Below are 18486 nucleotides of genomic sequence, written 5' to 3'. Positions count from 1 at the left end.
GAGTGGTGGTAGGGTGATTTGTGAATAAAAACAAAGACTTGTGTAACAGAATTTATTAATAGACCCCCATGTTGAATTAAGCAGTTGTGTTTTAGCCACCTTTCAGGCTGTTACAGAGGTTGTATTTTTGTTACCTGTGTATTACGGGTTAAGTATCCCTTATCTGAAATGTTGGCACCGGAAGTATTTTAGATTTGGGATTTCTTAAGGATTTTGGAATATTTGCATTAATACCTACTGGGTTGAGCATCCCAAATCTGAAAATGGGAAATCCAAAATGCTCCAGTGAGCATTTCCTTTGAACATCTTGTTGGCACTAAAAAAACTTTCTAATTTTGGAGCACTTCTGATTTCAGATTTTCAGATTTGAGATGCTCATCCTATGTTATAATCATTACACACATCACCTATTTAGTAAAAGCCTGGTCTTATCTCTCAACCTTGCAATACCTGTTATACACAGGAAACCAGGAAGTCAAAGTTACCGTTTTCACTTTATTATCTTACAAGCCAAGGTTCTAGGAAATATTACATGAATGAATATTTTGTCACTAATTTTTTTTTTTTTTTTTTTTTTTTAACTGAGATGGAGTTCGCTCTTGTTGCGCAGCTGGAGTGCAGTGGCTCAATCTTGGCTCACTGCAATCTCTACCTCCCAGATTCAAGCAATTCTCCTGCCTTAGCCTCCCGAGTTGCTGGGATTACAGGTTCCTGCCACCGTGCCCGGCTGATTTTTGTGTTTTTAGTAGAGACGACGGGGTTTCACCATGTTGGCCAGGCTGGTCTCGAACTGTTGACCTCAGGTGATCCACCAGCCTCGGCCTCCCAAAGTGCTGAGATTACTGGCGTGAAGTACCACGCCCAGTCACCACTGACTAATTTTATAACTTTGGACAAATCACTTTACCTCCAAAGACCTTATTTTATTTATTAAAAGATGTTTAGACAAGATGATTTTCTAATTTTCTTCCAGTTCAAAAATGAATAGAATTCTGAGTTACTTGTTCAACGTCTTGTCTTTTAATGTTAGTCAACTCTTCCTTCCCTATTGAACTTGTCATATTGTTATCATAGAAGCCTATAACATATAAATGGGATTTTTGTATCCTACAGACATTTATTTCAGTTAATATGTAGTGCAGTGGTTAAAAGCATGATTTTGCCACATCCTAGAGGACAAATTATCAGTTTTCTTCTGCTGTTAAATGGGTATGATAGGAGTTACCTACCTTAGAGTGATGTGAGGTTTAAATGCGTTAATAACATTTTAAGTACTTATAGTAGTGCTGTGCACATACCAGGTGTTCAGTAAATGCTAGATGTTATGGTGTTGATGATTCATAATCTTCCTCATTGGAGATGTCCTGCTACATTCTGAGTGTGGTTTTGGTTTTTATTGATTTACTGAATGATTTCACCGACAAGTTAGAATCTGGAAAACTATTGAAGATAAAAGTGGTCCTCAGAGCAGAAGCTAAGCACTGTTATTGCAAATAGGTGATGCTTTTCTGTACATACTGAAATACAACATGGTTATTGAATCTGAGTTTTGGGTGTTGGAAGTGACCTTAGAAAGGGTGAGCCCCTACTCTCTCATTTTACTTCTGTAGAAATTGAGGCCCAGGAAGTAATGTGACTCGGCCAAGGTGACATAGCTGCTTTATGGCAAAGCCAGTTATCTTCATGTTTTTCCAGGATATTTGTTTTTCCCCACATCTTGGCCATTGAGTGTTTAATGTACAGTCCTTTTACGCCATTTAAACAATGGTATTGAATCTGGCTCTTGTTAAAGCATCTCACGAGAATCTTGATTTTAGCAGAATGTTGTTACTGCTGAATTATACCTTAAAAATAGAGAGAAACAGTCACAGGAAGGAAGCTGATATCCAGAAACATGAATTAATTTTAACTATGAGAAAAATCGATGCTGTCATTTTTATTCAGCTTGTTTTATTTTTACTGTGAATAAACTTGTTGCTTCTCTCTGTGAGCATTATCTTAAATTGAATAGTCTCCTGAAACTAGCTGTGACCAGGAAGAGGCCCTCCAGGTAAAAAACAGGACCTGAAAGCACTCTCAACTCTTGAGATTTCTAGTTGGGAGAAATTGTTGCAAATGTTTGTATTTCCTTTTTAAAGAATACTTCTTTACTAAACACTGTCTTGAAAAAATTACTTTGAGAGTACTCATTGCAAAGTTGGTTTTCTTGAATTGTATTTTGTTCATTGGCTTTTCATATTTGTCTTCAGTTACAGGTTTATGATAATGGATCGCTTTGGGAGTGACCTTCAGAAAATATATGAAGCAAATGCCAAAAGGTTTTCTCGGAAAACTGTCTTGCAGCTAAGCCTAAGAATTGTATGTGAGCTATGTTCTTGTTTTTAAAAAAATTGTTTTGAGTACAGTAAAGGCTAGTTTATGTTGAAGCTTGGTCCTCTGCTGGCTGGTGTTAGGTACTGCATTAACTTATTCTGTATGATACTTTCATAGCTGGATATTCTGGAATATATTCACGAGCATGAGTATGTGCATGGAGATATCAAGGCCTCAAATCTTCTTCTGAACTACAAGAATCCTGACCAGGTGGTTTTATAACTTAAATTTCTACTATTTAAAACGTGTTGTTTGAAAATAAATATGATTGCTTTGAACTTTTGAACCTGTGTAGAAGTTTTACTTTTTGAAGTAGATATGGTAATAATATTTCTTCTTGACACTTTGATCTAGTTAACATTCTACATTTTTGATGTGATTTGTTGGCACTTTATCAAGTTGGCTATTTTGCCCTAAATAATATTCAGAAGAAGTGCTTGTGATACAAAATGAATTTCAAATAGCTATTTGGGGGGTGGAAGCTTAAAATTATATAGTACACCAATGAATTATATTTGCCTGTCTGCTTTGTCACTTTTTTTATTCCTTTGTTCAAGAAATCCATCAAATATAAGTGTTCTATTACTTGGAAAATTTGGTCTTTAACATGTTGATTATTCAAATCAATTGGTTTACAGAAATATCGTAGCTGTCTAAATTTGTATACCCTTAGTGTTTGGAATTCAAATGTGCATTTTTTTTTTTAGCTTATTACATTCCCTTTGTAATTTTTACTTTCTAAGGAAAGGAGAAAAGCTAATGTTATTATACCTTTATTTAGGTCAGTTTAGTTGAAGTAGAGGGATCTATACAATTTTCCTGTATAATTGTTTTTGTGATTTCAGTGAAAGTAAAGTTTAGTTAACATTCATACTTAATGTATGTTCTCACTTCTTTCTTGATCTTATATAAAAAGGAAGATTTAAACATTTTAAATATGTTTGGGTACTTTGATTATTGTAATTATTTGTCAGTACTCTGTACTTCATTCTTTCTCTCAAATGTACCTTTAACTACCTTTGCTTAGTTTTTCCTTTGGCTCCCATTTCTTTTTCTGTCGTCTCGTGTTTGCTTCCCTTCCTCCAATGTCAGTTATGGTGGATATAAGGGAATCTATATAAGTATAAAAGAAGAAAGTTACTATACTATTAAGAAAGTGTGCTAATGGAGAAATCTTAAAAAGGCAATCGGGCCGGGCGCGGTGGCTCACGCTTGTAATCCCAGCACTTTGGGAGGCCGAGGCGAGTGAATCACGAGGTCAGGAGATCGAGACCACGGTGAAACCCCGTCTCTACTAAAAATACAAAAAATTAGCCAGGCGTGGTGGCGGGCGCCTGTAGTCCCAGCTACTCGGAGAGGCTGAGGCAGGAGAATGGCGTGAACCCGGGAGGCGGAGCTTGCAGTGAGCCGAGATTGCGCCACTGCACTCCAGCCTGGGGGACAGAGCCAGACTCTGTCTCAAAAAAAAAAAAAAAAAAAGGCAATCATCAAATTCATCTCTGTTCTTTGTAGCCATTTCTTTTTAGATATTTCTAGGCTAAGAACAAAGAAAACACAGCTGACAACCTGAACAATAAGGGTTCCATTAATTGAAATAGGCTGGACTTGTACAGTATAGTAAAATACAACTTATATCACTTTGCAGGTGACTAAAACATGCTGCCTTTGTTTATATGGAAATATTTTTGCAGCTCTGTTATCCTTCAGACATATGCTTTGGGTGGGATTATTTTTCCAGTGTTAGATGTATGTGCTAGATCTAGCCACATATTTTTACTTCAGTTTCCTCTTGTGCCCAGATGCATGCATTTGTGACATTTACTCAGAATTAGAGATGTAATATGTGGCTATGGAATAGAAGAAGGCCAAGTTTATTAGCTTTGTATGCTAATCAGACCCACATGTATATGCCCACGAATAAGTATGTATATAATATTAAAATTTACTTTTAATCATGAAGACTTGGCTTTAGAATATAGTATTTAAATATAGATAAAAGCCTGATCTAACAGTTGTTTAGATCATTATTATGATGTATGAAATGTTTTTATAAAGTAAATTGAAATTTGATTATTTTACAAGTGAAGAAACAGAGGAATAGAAGGTAACATATCATGTGTCAGCATCATTAGCAGTCTTCTACTGGGTGTGCTTTTCTGTGTGGAAAGTAGCAGTTGTATTGCAACAAGTATTGACGGTTTGCTCTGTGCTCAATTTTAGAGTCTGTAAGATAAAGTATAAAATGTATAATTTTCGTTCAAATTGAAGAGACAAGATTAATTACAAGTATAACATATACTTATCTTAAAAAAGTGTATAAAGTCAAGTGATTACACTATAGCTATGTGGTCATTTAACATTTTTATTAAAAATAAAAAGCCTTTCAGAATTAAGTATTTGCTGTTGTTTGCATTTTGGATCTAAATTGTTTGGAGTGTTATGGAATGACCTTGTAGGTGAACCCACCTTCAGATGCCAGTATTTTGTTTCTGTGCTTTAAAGGGGTATATGTGCTATGATTTTGACTTTAATTTGTCTTGGTGCTTGGAAATTTATAGGTGTACTTGGTAGATTATGGCCTTGCTTATCGGTACTGCCCAGAAGGAGTTCATAAAGAATACAAAGAAGACCCCAAAAGATGTCATGATGGCACTATTGAATTCACGAGCATCGATGCACACAATGGTGTGGGTATGTCAGTAGTACTGGAGTGAGAAATAGACTGCTAATGTTTTCACCCAGATTCCTACGTAGTTCTTAATTATGCATAAATAAATAAATAGATAAATAAAAAAGAATTGAAGAGGCACAGTGGCATGCGGAAAGAAGGCAGTGGTGAGACTCCTACAATTGTATTCGAGGACCATCTGTGTTCTTCTCTCCTGCCTTTTCCTCGCAGCCTTCAAAGATAACCAAGAAGGTGGTAGTGGTTCATTCAGCTGCCATGAGGATTTCTTTTTGGTTTTATTTAGTTTAATTGGAATGTTTGTTTTTGTGTTTTTTCTCAAGTTTCTTATGTATCTACAACTTTATAACAGCTAACTTTTATTTTGTTACCTGTTAAGTTAGTTTATTTCTTCAGCAGTCGTTTCTTCTGTGCTCAAAGCTGTGGAAGAACTCAAACACTCAGTTCTCTGGGCCTCTTGATAGCATATAAAAATTTTAAGAATATCTTCAAGTTTTCCAAAGGCAGTATTGAATATATCATTGTTTTGTTTCTAGACTAACAGTCTCCGCTTGAAACCCTAAAATTTACCAATTTGGGTTTTAAAGTAGATTATTAGTTGGAAGTTAATTGGGAGGTAAGCTGTTTCTTTTATACTGTCCAATGCAGTACCTAGGTGAAATGCAGTCAAAATTTTATGATGAAAAACAGACTGTGGAGTTGACTTGTTTTACGTTATTACTTTATATATACTTTAAATTATACATTAAAAATTATTTCAGTCTACCTAATGTTCTTCTCTTGCATTTGTAGCCCCATCAAGACGTGGTGATTTGGAAATACTTGGTTATTGCATGATCCAATGGCTTACTGGCCATCTTCCTTGGGAGGATAATTTGAAAGATCCTAAATATGTTAGAGATTCCAAAATTAGGTAAAGGAAAACTTAAGTTATTTCTAGCAAAATCATGATAAGCCAAATGTTTTTAGTCACAATTTCTTGATAGGAACTGTAGTTTCAATTGATACTGATATAGAAATAAGAAAGTACTGTACTTGTTAAACAGTAAGGTTCCTTGGTCTTTTACTTTAGAAAAATGTCTGAAGCATATTTAGGATGTAGCACAATATAGCTTAATGTGCTATATATTTTTATTTCATATTAACGTATGACATCAAGCTTCAAACAGTGACTCATTCTTTAATTTTTAACAGATACAGAGCAAATATTGCAAGTTTGATGGACAAATGTTTTCCTGAGAAAAACAAACCAGGTAGGAAATGACTTCTTCAGTGTTAATAGGGATTTTGTTTTCTGGGGATAAAAAGGCATGATATCCATGGAATAGCCCTTAATGTAAGATGTTAGGTGGTGGCCAGGCGTGGTGGTTCACACCTGTAATTCCGGCACTTTGGGAGGCTGAGGTGGGTGGATCACGAGGTCAGGAGATCAAGACCATCCTGGCTAACACGGTGAAACCTCATCTCTACTAAAAATACAAAAAATTAGCCAGGTGTGGTGGCGCGCGCCTGTGGTCCCAGCTTCTCGGGAGGCTGAGGCAGGAGAATCGCTTGAACCCAGGAGGCAGAGGTTGCAGTGAGCCGAGATTGTGCCGCTGCACACCAGCCTGGGTGACAGAGTGAGACTCCATCTCAAAAAAAATGTATATATATGTTAGATGGTTTGTTAAATGAATACTTGAGCCTCATTCAATTATTATTGAGTGCTTTTAGCAAAGGAAGCAAATTTCATTCATCCATTAAGTTAGTAAATATTGAGGCTTTATTGTGTGCCAGGGACTGGGGGTACATCAGTGAACAAAACAAATATCCCTGCCCTCGTGAAGCTAGCATTCTAGTTGGAGGATTTTAGATAGTAAACACATGAGCAAAATTTATATGTTTCCCTGGTTAGTACTGTGGAACTAGAAGAAAACGGAATAGAATTAGGGGGATGGGGTGGGTAGTAAAGTAGTGAGAAGGACTGTAATTTTAAGTAGGCTGTCCAGGGACAGCCTCACTTGGGAGGTGAGGGACACTCAAATGGGTGTCCCTCATTTGAGCAGTTATAGGAAGGAGGTGAGGGAGGGAGTGAGCTGTGTAGAAGTCTGGGGAAGAGAGTTCTAGGCAGAAGGGACACTAGTGCCCAGGAGATGCGAGGACTGTGTCTTTATAGGTAAACATGAGGGCTTTGGCTTTTACTTCAAGGAAGAGTGTGAGGTTTGGAGTAGAAGAGTGACATAAACTGCTTATCCTGAGGGGAAAGGTCTGCATCTGGCATGGGGATGGACTGCTGAAGGAGCAAGGATGGGCCTAGGCAGAAAGCAGGTTAAGAGGCCACTGCAGTAACCCATGCAAGAGAAGTAGCAGCCAAAGAGTGAGAATTGGTCAGTTTCGATGTATTCGAAAGTCTTTCTAAGCCTTTGCTCAGTTGTCTCCTTTTCAGGGAGGTCTACCCTGACCTTATGCTGTTTAAAATTGCAACCTGCTCCCCATATCAATAAATACAATGTGGGTTTCTCAGAATTATCCCTTGGACCTCATAGCAATCAGTAGCCTCTCCCTCCTGGCTGAATGAGTCACTTACCTTAATTTCCAATACCAAATATTTGTGTTTAAAATTTATAGAAATGGAGTAATACAGTGAATGAAATAGGTAAAAATTCCTGTCCTCATGAAATTATTGTTTACTTCTGTTAGTGTCTTTTTCTTTCACTCAGTAATATATTTGTGAAATTCATCCCCATTATCGCGTTTTTTTTGTTGTTGTTGTTATTGTTGTTGTTTTGTTTTTTTGAGACAGGGTCTCACTCTGTTGCCCAGGCTAGAGTGCAGTGGCACAGTCACAGCTCACTGCAGCCTTGACTTCCTGAACTCAAGAGATCTTCCCACCTCAGTCTCTGAAGTAGCTGGGACTACAGGCACATGCCACCACACCTGGCTAATTAAAAATCTTTTTGTGTGGACATGTGGTCTCACTGTGTTGCCCAGGCTAGTCTTGAATTCCTAGGCTCAAGCAGTCCTCCTACCTCGCCTCCCAAAGTGTTGGGACTGTAGGTGTCAGCCACTGCACTTGGCCCTAGTATTGTATGTTTAACAGTAGTTTCCTCATTGTCATTTCTATATGGTATTCTACTGTAGTTACATACCATTATTTATTTATTCTGCTCTTAGGTCGTCTCCAATTTTTGGCGGTTGCAGCTTGCCAATTATACATACAGATGTATAGTCTACCTGCAGTTGGTTTTTGGGTATTATTTGAGGAGGGGTCATGTATCTTTCCTATCCCCGTATTTATGTCTAATCGACCTGGCAGCCTTTCTTGAAAAGACCATTCTTTTCCTTTGTTGTCATGTTTGTCATCAATCAAGTGTGGATCTGTGGATCTGTGCATCTGTTTCTGGACTCTCTTTTTTCAATTGTCCTTTTCGCCTATTCTTGGACCACACTGTCTTAGTTACTGTAGCTTTATTTTAAGCTTGATATCTGGTAGTTGAAATTTTTCAGCACTGCTTTTCTTTAACTGGACTTTGCTACTTTGCTGTTGTTTGCCCTTTGCATTTCTATTTAAATTTTAGAATCACCTTGTCAGTTACACACACACTCACCCACCTCCAAGTTTGCTGGAAGCTTGGGATTGAATTTGACTCTGTAGACCAATTTGGGGAGCACTGACATCTTTATACTGTTGAGTCTTCCAGTCTACTTATATGGTATATCTTTTATTAAATTTGGTCTGTCTTAATTTCTCTCAACTGTGTTTTATAGTCTTCTCTAGGAAAATGTTGCTCATCTTTCATTGTATTTGTTGCAAAGTATTTAATGCTATTTTAAATATTTTTTAATAGTTTATTTTCCAATTGCTTTTTGCTAGTATATAGAAATACTATAGATTTTTATATATTTACCTTGCATTTTACGACCTTGCTAAATTTATCTACTAGTTGTAGTAGTTTTTTGTAGATTCTGTAGGATTTTCCACATGTAGTATTATGTTGTTTGTGACTAAAGACTGGTTTACATCTTTTGTTCCACTCTTTATGCCTTCTATTTATTTTCTTACTGTACTAGCTAAAAGTACACATAACTATTCTATTATACCGAAGGGACATGGCAAAAGTGGACATTTTTCTCTCCCGGGGGAGCATTTTCAATGTTTTATCATACATGGTGATACTTGTTTTAGGTTTTTTGTACATCTCCTTAATCAGATGAAGAAATTGGAAGTTAGGGATTGTTGTCCGTTTTTTTCTTGGTATATTCCAAGTATTTAGGAATAGTGCCTGGCACATAGGAGTTGCTTAATAAATATTTGAGTTAATGAATGTGTGTATATATGCGCACGCGTGTGTTTGTGTGTTTGTAGAACTGATAAGATCTCTTGAAGGACTGGTGGGAGAAGAAATGATTCAAGGGTGACTAACTCAGATTTTGGCTTGAGGAGCTAGAAGGATGAAATTCTCAGTAACTGAGACAGAGAAAACCTCAAGTTTTAGGGATAGGTCAAGAGTTTAGATGTGGGTTTGTTGGAATTAATGGTGATATTTACACATCCAAGGACCAATATATGAAATGGTGGGTATACAAGTCTGGAGGTCGGGGGAAAGGTCTGTGTGTGAGGCATTAGCTCAAAAATGAATTTTTAATGTTGAGAAGTGTTGATCTTGACTAGTAGGATTTCTTTTTTATGTTGTGGTTCTGTCTATGTGTACAGTAAACTTTTATCATTTGGAAGCTGATTTTTCTCTTTTATAGGAAAGCCAGACCTTATTTCTTTCTTCTTTCTTTGACCTCTTTTTGGTGTGTTTTATTTCTCATTTACATGAAGAATATAGCTATCTGCTATAGAGCTAATGGCTTTGATGGCAAAAACAAATTGGCTATGATATTCATTGTATTTAAGGACATTTTACTTTCATAATCTTTATTCTAGATCCTTTTTTTTATAACTTTAATACTATAATAGTTATTTTTATGAATATTTACATTTTGAGTTCTGTCTTGTTTCTCACAATTACAAAAAGTGTGTTTTACATTGTATCTCAAAATACCTTTTTAATTTCAGTTATCTGACAATTCCTGAGTTCAAAAGCATACTTTTCGTTGAAGTGATTGAAAAAATAGGTATCTTAACAAGATGTGTGTTTGCATTCTAACTTTACTATAACCATGAATTTTTTTTTTTTAGAGGTCAGAGAGAAATATATTGAAAGTTATAAAATGATTGTGTTGTTCTTTTAGGTGAAATTGCCAAATACATGGAAACAGTGAAATTACTAGACTACACTGAAAAACCTCTTTATCAAAATTTACGTGACATTCTTTTGCAAGGACTAAAAGCTATAGGAAGTAAGGATGATGGCAAATTGGACCTCAGTGTTGTGGAGAATGGAGGTTTGAAAGCAAAAACAACAAAGGTGAATTTTGTTATTAAATTATTGTTTGGTCTTCTTGTGTTTATAATTGCCACAAATACTATAAGAAAGTATAGCAGTAGTTCAATGAAGAAAAATAACAGATTGCATGGCAATGAAGGCAAACATTTTTTATAATACAGAACAATATGTAGAGGGTTGTAGAAAAATAAATATTTATATATTTCTTATGTTTGGTAGCCAAGTTACTAAATTCCTGAAATGATTTTAACTTGGAATACTGATATCTGACAGGGAAATTTTGATGGTGCACTGAATTCATAATTTATATGTTGTTTTCTCCCAAGTCACCTCTTGGGGTTCATCTTGTCTCGGTTGTTTCTTATTTGTGGATATGGTCAGAGTATTTACCAGTTGAAAACGGGCATTTGAAAAATTGCCATTTGAAAATTTCCTTGTTTGTTGGTGTGGTGCATTTTACCATTTGAACATTATTTTGCTCTGTGAAGAAATATTATATAAAGCTATATATCAGCATATAAGGGGATTAATTGTTTGGAGAGAAATGTTTAATGATGAACTTTATGGTAGAAGTATTATACAAGCATGTAAAGAACTTCTGGCATCACTTTAGATTTTACAGATATACATTAACTTACTGATTTGCTATTATTTTTGATAATTAACTTATCGATAAATTTACTGATTTCCCTTATAATCTGAAATTATTTAATACAATGTGTTAGCTATTTTTATATGAGGAAGGAAAACAACTTTTAGAAGAAAATTTTTTTTTACATTATTAACAATTTTTACTGTCATTAACTTTGCAAATTCTAATAGATTTCTTTGGAAATCTCATATTCCAAACTGAGAAAAAGCGTTAAAACAAATTTTTCTCTCTTTAAAATCAGAAGCAGCATATTTAAAAGTTTTTATCTTTTCAATTAACAAAGGAGATAGGAATTTTGAAATTGGACCAAAAATTTGACTTTCTTTGCCACATAGCAGGTCGCTGTAATTTCATCATAGAATCTGAAATTATATACATGCATCTACATATACTTTTTTTTCTTTGATAAGTTTTATCTTAATTGCATCTGCTCCAGTTTTGTGGTCAACAAGTATGCTGAACGTTTTATCTGTTTGAAATGAAAAGGGTAAAATGGAAGCCTGAGTGAAATTTTTTAGTTAGGTATTAAGTAAACCTACTCTTTGCATACATGCATAAACAAGCAGCATGTTTCTTATTGCTCAGGATAGATTTCTCTGCGTTAATATTTACAGGTAGCTTGTATAGTGTTTTTCTCTAAAATTTTGTTGATTGAGAAGTAAAGATCTCTGCTGCTATGTGAGAACTTGTCCAGAGCAACCACCTCCCCCCGCCCAACCCCCATTCCCCTGCCCCCGCCCCTACCTTCCTTTGCAAATCCTTGTTGTTTGGACCTACATGCTGGAGAAAATGTAGTTTCTGCAGGTTGGCTGACTTTACAGCTGAGTAGGTCAGTCTGCTGCAGAGCTAACATCTGTGACCTTATAATTCTGTGGTGTCCTTGGATAGTTCAGAAGGCTGGAAATTTCCTGTTGGATCATCCCTGACATGTATAAAGCTTCATTTAGGGGAAAAAAATGAATACTAAATTGAACAAGTTGAACTATTAGGAGATTTACTTCATTAGTTTACTGCCTTTTGTACACTCATTGCTGACACAGGGTTATTCTTTGTACAAAGAAATTAATAAAAGTTAAGGTTACGTAAGATCATGAGCTGCTTGATAGCCATGTAACTGAAGCGAGTTATTAATTTTGTTAGCTTTTTTTTTTTGTAAAGTGAAAGAATTGGACTAGACCAGTTTTTTTCAAGCTTTTCTTTTAAATTGCAGAACATTTTCTTCATATAAATTGTAAATGCTCTCATTGAAAACAGATAAAAGCAGAGCTCTGCTGGATGAGAAGTTGGGGGCTCCCTACAATGAAAAGCTTTCGCCTTTGAGAAACTAGCTTGCTGCCTCTGTTTTTCAGCAAGATCTATAACCCAGATGTCTTTTTTTGCTCTGGATGTCAGGAGGCTCAAAACTAAATATGATGCTTAATTCTAGAAACTTTGTTAATTGTTATAATTAGTACATTTGTTTCCTCTCTTTTCCTTTGTCATGATTTTTAAAAGTGTAAAGTATATTTTCTGTGTATATATCAGACTCAGATCTCTTTTGGAAAGGGGTAGGTTTAATCAGTTTAATATATGTTTGTCTTTAGGTTCCTAAGAGATACTCTTTTTGGTAAAAACCTACAGGAATTGATCAACAATGGAATGAAGCAAGGTTTCTTGTCTGTTTTTTTTGCAGCCGTGCTTGATTATGGTGCAGTGTATTTGGAAACTAGAGTGAAACATGAATTTACCCCCTTGGAAATGTTTTCTGCTTAATAATCAAGGAGCTTTATTTAAAGCGTAGAATTTTGGGATGACAGAAGGCTGAAGGAGAGCAGAGAGATCAAGTATATATCTGCCCTTTTAAAGAGTACAAAGTCAAATATTTTTATTGTTGATTAGAACTAAACATTTTCAGTTTTTAGAATCTGGCAGTACACTGCAACAGTTACTGGATTCAGTGTATACTCATAAATTAACATTCAACAATTATGTAAAAGGTCTAGTTTATGTACCTGATCTAGGCTAGGTCTCTCGGGCTGCGAAGATCAATGACATGTGGTCCCATCCTTAAAGAATTCCGTCCTGTTCCATCTGGGTTAAGAACAGCTTAATTTACTGGAAAGAGCTCAGCAAGTTAAAAGGACATTAACACCTCCATGAACTATTTTAGGGTTTTAAGTTGCCTGCCTCAGTCAACAAAAAGGGTTGTTGACTGGAATCTCATCCCTGGAAAGTCGTTGAGTAAGGTCTAGATCATGGCCTTGCAATTTGTATTTTATTTTTTCATTTTCAGACAGCCTATATTGTTGCTCCCTATGAATGATTATTCACATACCTTTCTTTCCTTCTCTATTTTACCTCCTAATTTTAAAATTTAAAAATTTAATTTTTCTGGCTACATTATGCTAATTGGTCTTTCTAGAGTTTCTCTTATTTAACCATTGTTAAATAAACCCTTGCTGGCACTTAGCCTGGAGCAGGATACAAAGAGTTGAATAAGAGCAAAGCCCTTCCATTGCAAATCAGTAGCCTGCAGCTGCTCCGGTGGACAGCTTTCTTCCTTTCTTTCTGAGGGGATTGCACCTCACACGGCCTTTATACCATGTAGCCTATAGTTTCAGTCGGGTTGCCCTCAGTGTACTCTAAATTTGGTGAAAATCTATCTAGCTGTTTTAGCCTGATACAGTAATAAAGATAAACTATTTTAATTATATAAATTTAGATTGTTGAAGTACATTCCTGTTTTCTAATGGTTTGATCATAGTACTGTAGTTAGGTCGAGTCAGCATTTGCTAACAATTTTTTTCTTTAGATCTGTTATTGAATTCTTTATTTTGAACTTCTTATTTGGCTGAATTTTGTCAAGTGGACTTTTTTGCCCTAATTAAGTGAAGTTGTTACATATGTATAGAAAAGTGCATGAATAAGTACACTTTTACACAATACTCATTTAAACATCACCCAGATCAAGATATGGATCATTGCCAGAATTAGTTTTGCCATTTTTGGGGAAATTTATAGTAATGGTATCATATATTACCTACTCTTTTGTTTCTTTCATTTAATTGTATCTCTGAATTTCCATGCTGTTGCATGTAACAAAAATTTGTTGTTTTTCATTGCTATGTAGTATCCCATATGACTATACTGTAATTTATTGATGGACATTCAAATTGTTCCAGTTTCTGGCAGTTGTGATAATGCTGTTAAGAACATTATTTTAATTTTTGGGGGGAAACATATACATTTATTTCAGATTGGGTCTGTATGTACTGGGGTTGCTGCAGCATAGGGCTTACTTATGTTGAGGGTTTGTAGATATTGCCAATTTTCCAAAGCTGCTCTCTCTGCTTACATTGTTATCAGTAGCATGGGGGAGTTCCATTTGCTCACTGACACTAGCTCTTGCATTATATTTAATTTCTCCTATTTTGGTGGATGTGCACTGATTTGTTTATGGTTTTAATTTAATCTCCTTGAAAAATACTGATTTGAAACATTTTTGTATGCCTGCCAGCCTTGATAATACTTTTTTTTTGGTGAAGTATATTTCACATCTTTTACCTATTTAAAAAAAAAAAAAAAGCTGGGGTTGTTGGCTTTCTTTTGATTTGCCAGAGTTGAATACTTTGTATGTAAACCATGTATGTGTTGCACATATCATCTTCCAGTTGGTGTTTAATCTTTTCACTCTTAATATGGTATGTTTTAATGAATAGAATCTCTTCATTTTCATGAAGCTCAGTCCATCAGTCTTTTTGTTTATGGTTAGTGCTTTTTATATTCTATTTGGGAATATTTTGTCTACTTAGGATCATGAAGATACGTTATTTTCAAGAAATTTTATCTTATCCATCACATTTAAGTCTACAGTTTAACAGAAATTGATGTTGTGCATGGTGTGAGTCAATATTTGTTTTCCTTCTTTTGGATATCTAGTTGATTTAATCCATTTGTGGAAAAGATGATCCTGTCCTTACAGCATTGCAGTGGTAACCATAGGTGTTTGAGTTTCTTTCTAGATACCCTATTCTGTACCATTGGCCTGCTTGTCCATCTTTGTGCCAGTGCCACATTGTTTGAACTATTGTCTTCATAATAATACCTGATAGCATATATTCTCCAACTTTTATTTCTTCAACATTGTCTTTGCTATTCTTGGCTCTTTGAATTTACATACAAATTTTGGAATTGGCTTATTAGTTTCCTCAAAAATACTTCTGGGATTTTGACTAAAGTTGCCTTTACTGTATAGAGCAATTCGGAAAGAACTGACATCTTCTCTTCCATAGCCATAGTAGGCCCCTATATTTACTTAGATGTTCTTCCATTTATCTCAGTCGTGTTTGTAGTCTTCTGTGTCTGTAGAGATAATACACAACATCCATGTCTATTTTCATATAACTGCTTAATTCTTATTCAATTTTTTTTTGGATTATCTGTGATTATACAAAGTCTATGTCATCTGGTTGTCACATATGTTTGCTCTGTTTTTTACTATTCCTAATATATATAAGTTCTATAATGATTGTTTTGTTTAGCTATGCGGTTTCCTTGTTATCCTTTTGTCTTTTAAAAATCATTTCCTCTATTTTTTTTAAAAAAGTAAGTATCTTTAAGTCTATTTTTTTAAGCCTCTGATGCATTTTATAAAATTTTCTTCCTTGAGGAAGGACTGTTTTCTTTCAGAGGTGGAGTCTTCAGCTATCTTTTGCATGCTATGAGCTTCTTTTTCAGTTTCTTGTCTGGTATTCTTTGTTGGCATGCTTATTCGATCTGATTCATATTGGATAAGGATAGCTTTATGTGAATTTACTAGATTATTGTATTTGTGAATCTGACTTTCCCATCTTTGAGAATGTTATTCTTTATAGTTTGGATTTTAGGGCTTGATATATTGTCAATTCATTTTCTTTGCCTATGAATACATGTTTGGGGGTGGATCTGGTGAGCCATAGGCCAAATTATCAGTCATTTTCCAGTATTTGTTTCTGTTCTCTTCCTACCCAGAAGAAGCAAAAATGTGAGTTTATTAATTTGGGATGTTCTTAGTGAATCCACAGTGAAAGAAAGACTATATTGGCGATCTCTTCTCCATGGCTTTAGTTCTTTGTGTGTTTCTTATTTATGTTCTCTTTTCTCACCGGTTGTGGCACTTCCCTGTTTACTGTTGAGGATAATTAGTGTTTTTGATTATTCTGCCCTCTTTCTCCAGGTTTCTTCCTAGCCAGGGAAGAAACAAAATTACAGGTCCTGCTTTTGGGGAGTCACTGGGGAGTAGGGAGGGTTTCCTCTTTTCAACGGGCTTAAGTCTTTTCTCCCGCAAGCTGGCTGACTTACATCTTCTAAATTGGGGGCCACTGGTGAAAAATTTCAGAATGGTGTTTGCTCACATTCTTGAAGTGTCTGACAAACTTCATGGTCATCACTTTTCAGAGGTTATGCCGCAAAGCTATGATACTTCTGTTTGCTGCTGAAATATTTCTTAATTGTTATTTTGGGTTCATTATTTCAGATTTTAGGTGGAGGGAAGTTGTGAAGTCTTAACCTCCAAAATGTCTCCACTCATTTTTTTTAACGCATTTTAATTTGTTTATGTGTGTGAACATTTAGAGTTAATTAGAATTTATATTCTTTTCTCACAAGAGTAAACAGAGCTTGTTTTTACTTTTACCCTCTGAGCCCTCCACAAACCATCTCTCATACTACAATCATCTGGAATTTTTAGTTCTAGTTTTTTGTGTCATTTGTATACTATGTATTATTTTTTAGAGTTAATCATGAGTCTAACATATTTTGTGTTTTTCGTTTGTTTGTTATCCATGTCCTTTCTCTTGGCTTTATGTTTCAGAGTATATGCTCAATCTTTTTTAAAGAAAGCTTCTGAATGGTAAACTTGTAAATCTTGGAAAGTCCAAAAATGTCTGTTTTTTCCCCAGTTGAAAACGAATGTGGCCATACAGTTTTTAATCAAAGACATTGCTTTGTTGCCTTCTAACATCTAATTTTCCTAATTTTTGTTTTTTACTAGATTTCTATTTTTTCCACTCTTGCTTTGAAGCTTCTTGCCTTTCTCTTTGTCCTGGCATTCTGCAGATATCTGTGCACAAGTGTGTGTGTGTGTGTGTGTGTGTGTGTTCTAGTTTGTTTTTACACTTTAGTTATCTTTCTTGGTACTTGGTGGACCTTTTTCATCTAAAGGCTTAATGCCTGTCTTAAACGCTTGAAAAATTTATTTTCTGTGTATGTGAGGATTTCCTTTCCTTCTCTATCCTGTCCCTCCGGAACTCGTACCACATGAATCTGGAAACTCTGGAAGCTAGCTTTTTTTCTCCATGTCTCCTAACTCTTGAACCGCATGTTCATTTTCTGTCCTTAACACTGTTTTTAAGTATCCCACTATCTGTGCTGCACCCTAGACCAAGTAAATCAAAAGCTATAAGGGTGGGACCGTCGGGATTTTTAAAAAACTTCCTAGGTGATTTCATTGTGCAGACATAGTTAAGAATCACTGCATATTAAAATTTGAGTGTCTGAATAGCTTCTGTGCAGAAAACAGCCCTTTTGCAAATAGGCATAGCAAATATAGGGCATTTTAGACTTTACATTGTAGCATTTATTAGCCCCATGACCAGCTTTTGCATGTGGGCAGTGATGCACACATACTATCTTTTGATCTCTGTATATATAAGTACCTTACTGTAAGTGATACAGAAGGAAATTTGGTATCTCATAAATGTCTTGAATGGTGCCTAGCAGAATTTCTTGAAGTAGTGAAAGGACATGCTGGAGTGCAATGGGACGATCTTGACTCACCACAACCTCCAGGTTCAAGCGATTCTCCAGCCTCAGCCTCCCAAGTAGCTGGGATTACAGGCATGCGCCACCACGCCTGGCTAATTTTGTATTTTTAGTAGAGACGGGATTTCTCCGTGTTGGTCAGGCTGGTCTCAAACTGCAGACCTCAGATGATCCGCCCGCCTCAGCCTCCCTGAGTGCTGGGATTACAGGCGTGAGCCACCACACCCAGCCTCTGTGCATTTCTTTTTAAAAATGGATGAATTTTTTTAAAAAGTTCTTTCTGTTGAAATAAGAATGTTACCTGTCTTGCTTATAAGATTGTTATGAGGAATAAAAGATGTAAAGTGCTTAGAACAGTGGCAGGCACATAGCAAGTGACCAGTAAATGTTAACTGCAATATTATTGTTAATGCTGTTATTTAATCCACTATTTAACTTTTCCCATCTTTCTAGTTTCTTGATGATCAGAAAATAACATGGAACATTTTCATTTGAATCTGTTTTCATTTGAACCTTCTAATGAACTAAGATCTTACATCTTTAAAAGTTCAGTTTATGAAACAGGGTATTAGGCACATGTGAATGAAGACTGGATTATATTTTACTTAGTGAGTATGTGT

At 35.5% G+C, this 18486-nt stretch overlaps 1 protein-coding gene across 4 annotated transcripts in view; it reads left to right on the top strand.

Moving 5' to 3' along the window:
• The window catches only part of VRK1 (VRK serine/threonine kinase 1), a 176606-nt gene that overhangs the window by 53422 nt on the left and 104698 nt on the right, over positions 1-18486 (top strand). For all 4 annotated transcript variants that reach the window (XM_032179728.2, XM_032179729.2, XM_058429574.1 and 1 more), the window contains exons 6-11: positions 2250-2358; positions 2491-2583; positions 4932-5064; positions 5852-5972; positions 6254-6312; positions 10280-10455. In XM_032179728.2, the coding sequence (XP_032035619.2) occupies positions 2250-2358; positions 2491-2583; positions 4932-5064; positions 5852-5972; positions 6254-6312; positions 10280-10455 (691 nt within the window). The remainder of the gene's footprint in view (positions 1-2249; positions 2359-2490; positions 2584-4931; positions 5065-5851; positions 5973-6253; positions 6313-10279; positions 10456-18486) is intronic.

Source organism: Hylobates moloch, unplaced genomic scaffold (genome assembly GCF_009828535.3).
Source record: "Hylobates moloch isolate HMO894 unplaced genomic scaffold, HMol_V3 SCAFFOLD_16, whole genome shotgun sequence".
Lineage (NCBI taxonomy): Eukaryota > Metazoa > Chordata > Mammalia > Primates > Hylobatidae > Hylobates > Hylobates moloch.
Note: the sequence above shows the minus strand (reverse complement) of the source record. Positions and strands in the feature narration are given on the sequence as shown.